The following is a 12,258-nucleotide window of genomic DNA, read 5'->3' as shown; positions in this document are numbered from 1 at the left end:
AAAGGGTGGCAGGTTACAGTAGATGAGTGACTGGGATGTGAGTGTCCTGCATAGTGCAGGGGGTTGGACTAGATGACCCATGATGTACCTTCCAACTCTATTATTCTATGATTCTATGATTCTATGATTCTATGATTCTAGGCTGTTACTCCTGGCCAGCAAACTTGTGGTGGCAGCTAACAATGTTCATCTGTCTCCCACTGCTGCACCAAATGTAGGACAATAACAGAGAACTCCTTTTCAGTGTTCCTGTATTTTGGGAACATTTGAAACCTGTCAAAACATTCCTGATCTGACTCACATGTGAATTTCTGAAAATCTTTTCAGGTGGCTGCTCAAAGCTCATTGTTTTTGGGAGGCTTGGTTTATGCCCCATATCAAACAGAAGCCCAAGGCAAGGCAACCACTACTGTTGACGGCCATCTTGTAAAACCTTTGCCTTTCATCCATCCCTTCTCCGTCAAGCATTATTTCTCCCTCTATAGTCTCTTCTGAATTCACATTTAGAGCATACTCTTTGGAGCAGATCCCACCCTTTGCCTTCCATTGTTCAAGTGACTGGACCAAATACATTGATAAGAGCATAAAAATACAATTTATTTTTTTTTACCGCACTGCCTTTACTCTGTGCCATCGGCCATCGTTGAAGGAGCCGTTCACCATGATGGAAGCAATACCGCTGCCCAGATTATAGCTGGAATGAAAGGGAAGCATGCTCAAATCTCTGAACACTCAGTTATGCTTCATCTTTAATACTTGGGCATTGACAGGATTATATAACTGATCCAGTATAGACATTGGGTTGGATCCAGTTAGCCATTTGGAGAGAACAGGACAGAGGTGGATTGTTGCCAATTTCACTGCAGATCTCCAGATCTCAGCTCTTCCAGAGAGTACGATGTTCCCCAGGAGCAGCACTTTGAAGTATAAAGGAAAACAGGTAAAAGAGAGCCATTCAGCAGGAAATTACCCTTGAACCCAACACGAAGGCTTCAAATGTAGCTGTTTTGGTTGAGATGTGTTTATTAATTCAGTGCCCACCTTTCTCATGGAGATTCAAGGCAGATACAAAATTATATTAAAACTGTGCAAGCAAGTCTCACAATAATAGACACATTCCTCTATCCCTCTGCTTCCTTCTGGTACATCCATTTCTTCCCTGTTTTTCATATAAAGTGGCAAACTGCGGTCTGTGCTTGCCCTCATAATCAGAATCTGGTTCCCAATTTGGAAAAAGAGTGCAACAAAAAGGTAGAAAAGTCCCCAAAGAGTCTGCAACCACAAGTGTGGAGGAAAAATCTAGCAACAGCCAAACAGCTAACACTAAGCATCCAGAGTGACTTTGTCTCCGATGACCAGATGCAAAGGCGGAGAAAATATGAGATAGCTCATACTTGATAGAATCTTGGTTTGATTCAGTAAGGTAGTTCTTATGCACTTAAAATGGAGCATCATGTAAACATTTGTTTAAAGAAAAGCAGGCAGAGATTTTACAGATGTTAACAAAACAGGAATTTCCCAACAACAATTTAAACGTGAACTGGAGCCCCCCCCCCCAAAAAAAAAAACAACAGCAGCAAATTCACTATAATTCCAATGGGCTCCAATTCAAAACGAACAAATCAACTCAAGTCCAGGAGCTCTTCAGAGATTACCAAAAATGTGAGGGAGTCAAAGCTCCCTTCTCCAGATACAGCTTGAAGCAAACTGTTCTACTGCAGACCAACACAGTTTACCCTTGAAGAGAATTAGCAAATCCTATTTGATTCAGAATTTCTGTAATCTCCCCCCTTTCTGAACCAGTTTTGTCAAACGTTCAGCAGACAAAAAAGCTTAGATCAATGATCGATACATCTTTTGACTTCCCAAGAAATCTAGGATAAATCTTCACCCTTACATGGTTTGCTCATGCTTTTACTAGGGCTACATTTTCACACTCAGGATCCCACAAGAAACTAATTACTTTTTAACGATACAACTAGATGTCAGCATTGTTTCAGTTCTCCTTCTAAGTAGATAAGAGTTTTGCAATGTTTAACCACAAGGGAATGGCTTTGTGCCTCTGGCCCAATATGCATTCACATCTTACTGCAGATCTTTCAGAGCAGTAAGTTTTTAAATTTGACTCTGGATTCTGCGCTTGCTATATGCCCCATTCTTTTTCCTCCAGTGAATTCTGAAATCCCCCCCAATTTTTTTTAAAAATAGGCTCATTTATAAATAGGAGTGGAATGTCACTTACAATGGAGCAGTCCATTTAAAAAAAAATTAAACATTTACACAATTGAACTAACACAGTTGTGCAATAGCATCCAGCAAGTATCGTCCATTTAAATACTTGTGGTTCTCGTTTCTCACATGCATTTTAGTGTTAGTTCCTTGAATGAAAGGGAACAGAAAGGAATGCAGGCCAAGAGGGAAACCACAATGTAGAAATTGACAAGACTTTTTTTGAAACTGATAAGCCACTCTGAACCCTGTTTTCCATACTGTGGAGCACTGGGGGATTCTCTGCTATGTTATCAGCCACTGAAAAAATGGGAACGAGCCACAAGATGTCATAATATGGGGGAACATGTTGAGTGTACAAAATACATGGTAAAACCCATTGACACTGGCATTGCAAGTTGTAAGCATTGCCAACATTTGTGTGCATGTGTTCGCACACATGCTCACGCACATACACACCTGTACAACTTCAACTGCAACTCCACATTTTGCACAGGGCTGAATTTGTAAGAGGTAGGAGACTCTGGACAGCTTTTAAAGTCTTCTTTCACTAACTGAAAAAATGCAGGGGGGGGGGGGTTGCTGATGCCCTGGTGCAGCTGCATTGTTGTTGTTGTTAGGTGCGAAGTCGTGTCCGGCCCGTAAAGCTGATTTCCTGTCCTCTGCAAATGTGTGTGTGGTTTTCTCTTTGTGATTCTCTAATTTGATCCTGCATACTGGTCATAATCTTAGCATTTTAAAAAAGCCAGTTCTGTGCTGATTGCATTCTTCCAACAAATGGCTCAATCCCAAGCGATTCTTCAGTTTGGTGGGTCATTGAAGCTTCATGGGACTCAGCCACTATTTTAATGTTAACCTTCCAGAGACACCAAACTGGTCAACTTGCCCCACACTTTGTTCACTCAAGCAGTGGTCCCCAACCCCTGGTCCGTGGATCAGTCGGTACTGGGCTGCAGCTCCTCCTCGTCCTCCTCCCCGGCTGCTGCCTCGGGGGCTGCCCTGCCAACTCTGCCACTGGCTCACCTTTGGTGTTCTCCGGTGGCCGCAGTGGCTGGGGCTCCCCTTCGGCATGGCACTGTGCAGCTGCTGCTAGCGGCGCCCCCCAGTGGGCGGTAGGAAGTCAGGGGCGCCAGTGGGAAAGCAAGTAGAACAGGAGCTCAGGCGGCAGCGACGTCCCTCGACAAAAGACAACCCCCTACCTCGGGGCCTCAGTAAAAGTGTTGATCGGTCCCTGGTGATAAAAAGGTTGGGGACCACTGCACTAAAGCATTAAAAGGGAAAGAGTTTTCAAAGCTGTAGGGCTTTCCATTCCAGTGTGTCTCTCTCGCCTTACATCGCAGGTCAACTTCATTCCACGCTTATGATTCTGCTTATTTTGTGCGCATGCAGCACTGAAATCCTTTTCTTTTCTTTTTTGTACTGGGGATGTTGCCATTTGCCTCCTCTCTGATCCCCTTTTCAAGTCAATACCAGCAGGGAGCTAAACCTTGTGCTGCTCCTTTTAAACTTTCCCTCCATAATGTTACCTTTTTTAAATTCAGTGATCTGAAAGTAAAAATTGTGTTTGGACTCATGCCATTTGTAAAAAATTGGGAAAAAAACCAAGGGGGAAATGGAGCTTGTGCGTCAATGTAGGGGGGAGGATGGTGGAAGATGCAGAGTGGGCGAAACAACACGTGCTGGGAGCAGCCTTTGATGGGCAGCAAAAGGGCGGAGGACAAACCCAAGGGAATCTGTAAGCTTTTGAATTACCTCAGCTTGGAAGTGAAACAAGGGGAAAACTGACACAAAAGCACTCTCGGAAAACCCAGGGAAAATGCAATCAGAAGGTAAACTGGGCACCAAAGGGAGGATAATCAATGCTGAATGACAAAGAAAATCCAACAGAGATGCACGGTGAAATTGAGGGAAGACACCCGTATATAATAAGTCTTGTGCCTATAGGGTATTCAACCAGAAATCTGACACTACGATACATCATAGCATTTTCCTTACTGAATGACAGGACCTCACAAGCCGGAAAGGCACCCACCCAGGGAGAAAGCTTATTTCAGGATAGAGTTCAATATCTGTATTGGTCCTTATGAGGCACTTATCTTTGATGAGGGATGTTCTTTTAAAGGCTCAACAATTTTTCAGTATAATTTCTCTTTCTCATATTCCATCTTGGTGCATGAGTTAAGATGCCTCAGATGTCTAGTTTAGTGTATTTTCACTGTGAAAATAGCATTTTATGACATTGTGTGACTATATAATCACACCAAGATGGACAACTGTTTTCTCGAGAGACTCTGCGGCTACTTAATCTGAGAATGGAAAACTAACCAAAAGAAACAGCAGGCCCTTTGATGAATGAATACCCCGACCACAAATAATACGAGAACTGCACCACATAAAAAGCTCCTGAACCACCAAAGGACAGGAAACAATCCCCCCAAGAACAGAGCGTTAATTTTACTGTCTGTCACTTCTTGGGTTTAAATTTCCTTTCTTTTGGCAGTAAGAACATTTGCTTTTCAGAATAATGCATCAAAAATGTCCTGCAGAGACAGTGAGGGGATTAAATAAAACAGAAAACCAAATAAGAAGATAGATCTCAGCTTGCTGCAAATTCCTATGGGACCAAACAAACTTGCACACTGCCTCTCCACTGAAAACTCTATCATTTCATACAGAGAAAGAATACCTAGCAGCAGGACTGCTCCTTGTAGAAGATCTGAATAAGCAGGAAATATACCCATAGTTCCTGGGTACTTATATTCTATCTCCAGTTCACAAATTCCTTGAGATGGCATTGTCGATCCCCCCAAACAGGAATTTTCTCCAAGGAACTGAACACTGTCTGAAGATCAATACTACTTCTGGAAGATCTCCAGGCCCAACCTAGAGTAAGGTGACCAGAGTGTCCCACTTTTGGAGGGACATCTGGGGGTACTTGGCAAATTGTACTTATGTTGAAATTAAAAAATACATATATTACAATATTATTTTTTGAGTTCTATGAAACTTTTTGTTGCTTCCATATAGACCAAATTTTTAATCAAGAACCCCCCCCCCCGGTCAATGGTGTCCCACTTTACCAATGTTAAAATCTGGTCACCTTAATCTAGAGCAGGGGTAGCCAAACTGCAGCCCTCCAGATGTCCATGGACTACAATTCCCATGAGCCCCTACCAGCGAATGCTGGCAGGGGTTCATGGGAATTGTAGTCCATGGACATCTGCAGGGCCGCAGTTTGACTACCCCTCATCTAGAGGTTAGCAAACTTTCCACTCCCAGACCCAGTATAAGCAGCTTACCTGAAGACCAAGGCACCATCTTGAAGACCTAACGAGATGAAATCACTGTTGGGCCTCATTGGACTGTCTCCCCGCCACATCAGCAGGCCGTCCATCAGCGCTGTTTTGAACCTCATGAACACATTTGTCCTTGATCCTGACACTCTGTTTAGTGGACAGGGAAAGACTCTTTAAGTTGTATAAAAACGGATGTCACAATGAAAAAAAATTATTCCTTTGAACCCCTGCAATCAATCACTGTTCTCTGCACATACGAAGCCTGCCTCGATAATAGACCCTTGTGCTTCAAGTCTAGTCGAATCTTCCCTCGCTATCAATCGGGCCTTGCCATTGTAATTTAGGGAACCATGAAGCTGCACTAGATTATAAAGTGACACACTTCTCTGTATGTTTGTCTTTAAAATGAGAACTATGAGAAAGAGCCTGTGGCAAAATAACTCCTCATGCCACAGGTAACCTGCAAAATATTTACAGTACAGGGTGGGGATTATTAATTTAATTCTATAGATGTTCAGAGACTTCCCGGTTGAGAAAAAGAAGGAGAAAAACAAGTTTCCCAAGTGAGCTTTCAGGTAGGAATGTGACTGGCACGAAAAATTATAACTGGTATATTTTTCCAGACAAAAACATTCTTTTGGACATTTATGGATTTTTAAAATGGTGCTTGAGGATTGTTTTATGTTGCTTTTATGTCCCTGGCTTGTTTTAATGGCTTCCTTTGTTTCCAGTATTGACAATTTATGATGTTTCATACAAGTTAGTGGTATTGTTTTTAGTTATAAACATCAAGCAGGACTCAAAAATATCATATAAATTTCCTAAGTAAATGGGCAAATAGTGTAAAAGGTGAACTGCAGAACTCCAGAATCTATTTAAATGTTCATAGTTTTGTGGCAGAATTACCTGTTTCAGTAATTCACACAAAATATTAGTACCTGTGTCTAGGCCAAAGGAATATATTACTTCAGATTTTTAAAACAAAATATCTTCTCCAAGAATGTTAGGGCAAATTATTAGTTTAGCTCAGTGATTCTTAACAGGGTAGGAACGGCAAATCTTGAGGGATGTGGAAACGGAGGAGTAAAGGCAAATTTTAGGCAGCAACTTCCCACTATTTACAATGGCTTCTCACAGCAAATGAAGACCTATTTAATATTCTTTTCCCGGATTGAAGGATGAAATCTAAGACTGTGACTCTCTCTCACCCTGGCCTTTCAAGGGTGGCACACAGGAAATAGGATCTAACATTAAGGAGTTAGTGAATTAGCATTATGTGTATGAATTTCACTGAACTTATTTCTGAAATCGATGTGCTTTACGTAGGGTTGGCAACCTCCAGGTGGCTGGAGATTTTCTAGGATTAAAACGAATCTCCAGGCAACAGAGATCAGTTCACCTGAAGAAAATGGCAGCTTTGGAAGGTGGACTCTATACCAAACTGAAATCGCACCTCTGCACAGACTCTGCCCTTCTCCACCCTCAAATTCTCCAGGTATTTCCCAACTTGGAGCTGGCAACCCTAACATTACACATGTATTTTAAATATACCTCATTTAGTTGCAGCATTCCCATAAGTTATTCATTATGTTGCATAGTTGGTGGGCAGTAGTGATGGCTAAACCATTTGTTTAGCTACTAGTCTCAGAAACAAACTCCTTGTTCAAGCCCCAGAGTCCCCCAATTATGACATTACTGCAACTGTTCAAAATCCGGTCTATAAACTTCCATTAGCAAGGTATCATGTTTTCCAAGATGGCATTTTGCTAGCTAGAAATGGAACACCCAACTTCGGGTTGTCCCAGAAATACAGTTTTTAATATGACTGTTTAAATATCTGCCACCTGTCTTTACAAAGTGATGCACCGATCCCCCTTTCCACATGGTTTTCTTCACAAGAAGACTTGAAATGTACCTGAAAGAATTTTCTATATTCTGTATCATTTTACCTTTTAAGAATATCTGGATTGTCATATGTGAGGTAACTGCGACCGATAAACTGAGGAATTTCAATTGCTTCCATAACAGCTAGAAGATTAAGAGGGGGAAATATTAAACAACAGGCTTTACTTGCAATGAACTTGAAGAAAACTCAATGAACTTCAGTGCATAAAACATATTCAGGCAATGGCCCTCTCTCAATGGAACCCAGACAAAATGGCAGCCTGATAAAGTATGACTCAAAAAGAATATATCTTGGCTCCAAATAAAAAACAAGGTCCAAAAGCATGGTGGGGAAAATGATAAGCCTTGTTCTGCTCATATTCCACTTGATGGGGATAACCAGGAGTGAGCATTGGTATCTCCTCCATGGGAATCAAAGGTACCAAATTCAACTTAATCTGACTCATCCCTTGAGGCTGAAACTGGGCTTTATTTCATGCCGTTGGAAGTCCACTCCATTGGAATACGGCTAACTGTAATATTTCAGTGTAAAAACCCAGGAGATTTCTTGCACACTATCCAAAGATGTTCAGAAGTCAGGCTCAGGAAGCAATCACATACATCTACATATGGGATCACCCTTCTAATTGGTGGGGGGAAACCAAGGAGTGATTGCTTGAATGTGAGATCTCAAAAGAGTGTTGCACAGGCAAAGTAACACCCAACAGAGCTGAATGTGAAAATGTGAGCTGATGGAACACATCTAGGGCTCTCCTCCAGCATTCTCTCCCATCCTCAGCTCTGGTTTACCCACATAGCACAGGTAGCATGTGTGGTGGGCCCCGCACTTCCAGGGGCCCTGCAAGGTGCTTTCCCCCCCCACCCAACAGATCAAGGCCATAGTTTCTCTCAACTTTTTCCAATTTAAGGACACTCAGAGTGACACCCCTTTCTACTGCCTGGCTGTTCCCACTGCAATTGTGCTCTGCTAGGGCCCTGCGGATCCTTAAACCCATTCTGGGGCTATGGGACTCATGGATCCTTTAACCACTCCTGCCCATTCTGGACCAGAAGGGAGCAGTTCACTTGACAATGGGTAGCTACAGTGACTTGGTATATTTTAATGTTTGTAATGTTCCCGTGGTTTAAATATCTTTATACATCATATCTGTTGTAAATGGTCACAGAAATTCAATAATAAATAGAATGGTTCCCCGTTTAAGTGTGGCTGATGCGACAGAAGCCGGCAGGTGGCTTCCCGGAAAAGTCGTATTCGTGGATTGATCTTTATTATGACGATCCGGAAATTCATTTACCAATTTTATTTTTCATGTACCCAACATAACTCTCCTCTGTAACAGAGAAACTCATTCTCCAAGTACTCATAAGGGCAAGTATTTTGGTTGAAGAATTTTTAGAGCAATTATGGTGTAGGGACTCCATCTTGCTTCTTGAAGCAGAGTCCTTCCTTCTTGATCCTTTGTGGGAAGCCTCTCAGCTCCAAGACACCTTTCCATGAGGGAGTAACTCCTCTGTCTTCCCTCCTTCCCTACTGATTTGCTGCCAAACACCATGGATGCATTCAGTCAACATGTAGACACAAAACAAACCATGGTTCCTTTGTGATGAAAAGAAATCTTGCACGCTTGAGGTATTTCCTCTCCCCCATCATGTCAAGCTCAAAGACTTCCTGTTTTCAAACTACCCACAATTTGTTGTAAAATCCAAATCAGATCCTTTAATTGTTTTTTTTTCCCTCCCTTCCCTATAAGAATGGATTCTAAACTACAGTTTAGTCCAAAATTACAGTTCTTTTTCGAGGGCAAAAAAAGCGTAATCATTCCGCAGTTTGTTAAAAGTTCCTGATCTGGATGAAACTTTAGTGGTTTTAAAACGTGATTTTATTTTGTGAGTTCTGTCAGCTGCCTGGCTGGCCCCTGAGAGGTCAGAAAGGCAGGATATAAATGTTCTAAAGTAAACAAATAATTCGAAACCAGAAAGTCTCCCAACTCAGGGTGCCATGCCAGAGGAGAAATGAACCCATGAATCAGAGGACCTCAGTGGTTAATTCTCATCACAAAACCACCATTGTTCATTCATGACATCTGAATAAAGCCAATGTGTTAAGGCAGCTTTTTCCTCTGAAGAGACTGTAACTGTTTGTGGCTCATCTTGCTGGCCACCCATTTCCTCTGACTGGAGCTGGTTGTGATCTTTGCAGCATGCTGAGGAGGAGGCACTTAATTTGTTTCTGACTTCCAGCTAAATGATCAAGTAAAGTTTCATTAAGGGCCATGCCCAACACACAGGAAGCTGCCTTAGGCTGAATTGGACACTTGGTCTACCACTATCAGTATTGCCTACTCAGATCGGCAGCTGCTCTCTAGGGCGGGGTGGGCAAACTGTGGCCCTCCAGATGTCCATGGACTACAATTCCCATGAGCCCCTGCCAGCAAATGCTGGCAGGGGCTCATGGGAATTGTAGTCCATGGACATCTGGAGGGCCACAGTTTGACCACCCCTGTTCTAGGGTCTCAGGCAAAGTTCTTTGACATCAACCACCACCTGATCTTTTTAGTTGGAGGTATGACCTTCTGCATGCCAAGCAGATGCTTTGCCACCAAGCCACAGGCCCTCCTCGGAACAAAATAATAAACAAAAATGGAGGGGCAGTAGAAAGAAGAACTTGAGTTTAAAGTTTTCATTCTCCTTTTGCTCACTTCCCTTTGTTTATCACGTTTGGCCCTTCCTCTGTGTGGCTGAAATGGAAAAAGTGGAGTGCGGGAGAATGTATGGTAGCAAAATACGAACAAACAAACAAGAAATACCTGGTAGGCAAATGGCCGTTTTATCTGCAATGAAATTAGGGAAAATGCCCAGTGTGGCTGAAGCAGGAACATACATGAACACGCATGAAGCTGCCTTATCCCAAATCAGAAACTTGGTCCATCAGGGTCAGAATGGCCCACTTAGGCTGGCAGTGGCTCTTCAGAGTCTCAAGCTGAGGTCTTTCACATCTCCTATTGCCTGGTTGTTTAAACTGGAGATGCCGGGGATTGAACCTGGGGCCTCCTGCGTGTTAAGTGAATGCTCTGCCATGGAGCTGCAGCAACCAAAGCACTCAACCACACAGGCCTGGGTTGCATGTAGCCAGGCTTTTACTAAGGGCAACTTTTGCTGATAATAGCCTAGTAGTCCAATCCCAAACAGGGTCACCACCTTCTACGTCTATTCTGCTTAGGAGCGCAGGTGGAAAAAGGTGTAACATACCCCCTTCTTCTTCAGCATTGCTACTACCAAGCAACCCGAGTGAGGCATGTTGAGGCCCATGGCAATCAACTGGTTTAAGTATGGCACCTTCTGCATCATACTATGTCCCTGTATGTTTTGGTCAGGAGGAAGCCATATGCTTCCCTTGGCCACCAAAGATGATGGGCTGCCCACTGTTCAGCTTTACTACTTACTGCATAGCCCAGCTTGCCTATCCTAACCACCCTGGATGGAATCAAATGGAAGAGGGGCGCCTAAAGCATTGGCTCTTAGCTGACAACTATGCATCTATGCTGGGATTGGGCCATTTCCAGAGCATGGGAGCCACCTATTTGAACACTCTCCCGTAGAAACTCTCTGTAGACAGAAGGCTAACATACCAGGGCAGAGGGAGCACGGTAAAGGTAAAGGTATCACCTGTGCAAGCACCGGGTCATGTCTGACCCTTGGGGTGATGCCCTCTAGTGTTTTCATGGCAGACTCAATACGGGGTGGTTTGCCAGTGCCTTCCCCAGTCATTACCGTTTACCCCCCAGCAAGCTGGGTCCTCATTTTACCGACCTCGGAAGGATGGAAGGCTGAGTCAACCTTGAGCCGGCTGCTGGGATTGAACTCCCAGCCTCATGGGCAGAGCTTCAGACTGCATGTCTGCTGCCTTACCACTCTGCTCCACAAGAGGCTCTTGTGAAGAGGGGGAATGGTACAGTCAAGCATTAGCTATTCCCTGTCCCTGTACTGATCGTGCACGTTTCAGCTCTGCTGTTCACTGAAATTAGTAAGAACAAAGTTAAATGCTTAAATGTTAAACCAGATTACACGGTACAGTGTCCATAGGAAGGCTGCTGTATAGTGTAGGACTGGTTTACCATGTGGATCCTGCCTACCGCATGGGGCTTCCATGCAACCGATCATCACCAAGAGCACCTGGTGAGAAGATGGGCATTTGCTGTGCAATGTGTCTGATCTCTATGGAGAGCCATGCCATGCATTGCTGCTGCAGTGTGGTCGGAAGCTACAGAGGAGCACTGAAGCCTGCAAACCTTCAGCAAATTGCACTGATGGAAGGTCCTCCAGCGGCTGCTGCAGTTGAAGACCACCCAGTTCCACTGAATGGAATTTTAAGGGGGTTTTGTGCAGAAGAAATGAGGCTGCAAGCATCTAGTCACGTTCTGCTGGAATCAGCAAAGCTCATTACTGTTATCTTTCCTGTTTGGAAATACCACAATCCCCTGCAGTGAAAAACTGGACATTTCTGTCTTCAGATTCCAGGAGGATTCTTTAAGTGCTGATCCAGGACCACAAGGCGCAACTTGGATATGATGAACCCTCCCTGAAGTTTTTTAGCAGGCAGGAGAATGCTTTTTGTGCCATGCAGAGTAATTCGGAAGAAAGGGCAGGACATTTTCATTCTCCTTGGGTGCAAGTCAGGCAATGCTCAGCACTTTGAAGGTTACTGTTCTTCACGCACTTTCTAGAGAATGAAGTCACTGTGAAATCAGGGAAGAATGGCCTCAACTGAACAACAGTTTCTTGATTTCTAGCAAGAAAACTCACTACATTCTTATCACAGAAATGTGTG

At 43.5% G+C, this 12,258-nt stretch overlaps 1 protein-coding gene across 3 annotated transcripts in view; it reads right to left on the bottom strand.

Moving 5' to 3' along the window:
* The window catches only part of EGFLAM (EGF like, fibronectin type III and laminin G domains), a 124,072-nt gene that overhangs the window by 4,427 nt on the left and 107,387 nt on the right, over positions 1-12,258 (bottom strand). For all 3 annotated transcript variants that reach the window (XM_077347009.1, XM_077347007.1, XM_077347008.1), the window contains 3 exons: positions 7,475-7,553; positions 5,529-5,672; positions 611-694 (listed from right to left, as the gene is read on the bottom strand). In XM_077347009.1, coding sequence (XP_077203124.1) covers positions 611-694; positions 5,529-5,672; positions 7,475-7,553 — 307 coding nt within the window. The remainder of the gene's footprint in view (positions 1-610; positions 695-5,528; positions 5,673-7,474; positions 7,554-12,258) is intronic.

The sequence above is a fragment of the Paroedura picta genome, chromosome 7 (assembly GCF_049243985.1).
Source record: "Paroedura picta isolate Pp20150507F chromosome 7, Ppicta_v3.0, whole genome shotgun sequence".
Taxonomy (NCBI): Eukaryota; Metazoa; Chordata; class Lepidosauria; order Squamata; family Gekkonidae; genus Paroedura; species Paroedura picta.
This window is presented reverse-complemented; position numbering and strand designations above follow the sequence as displayed.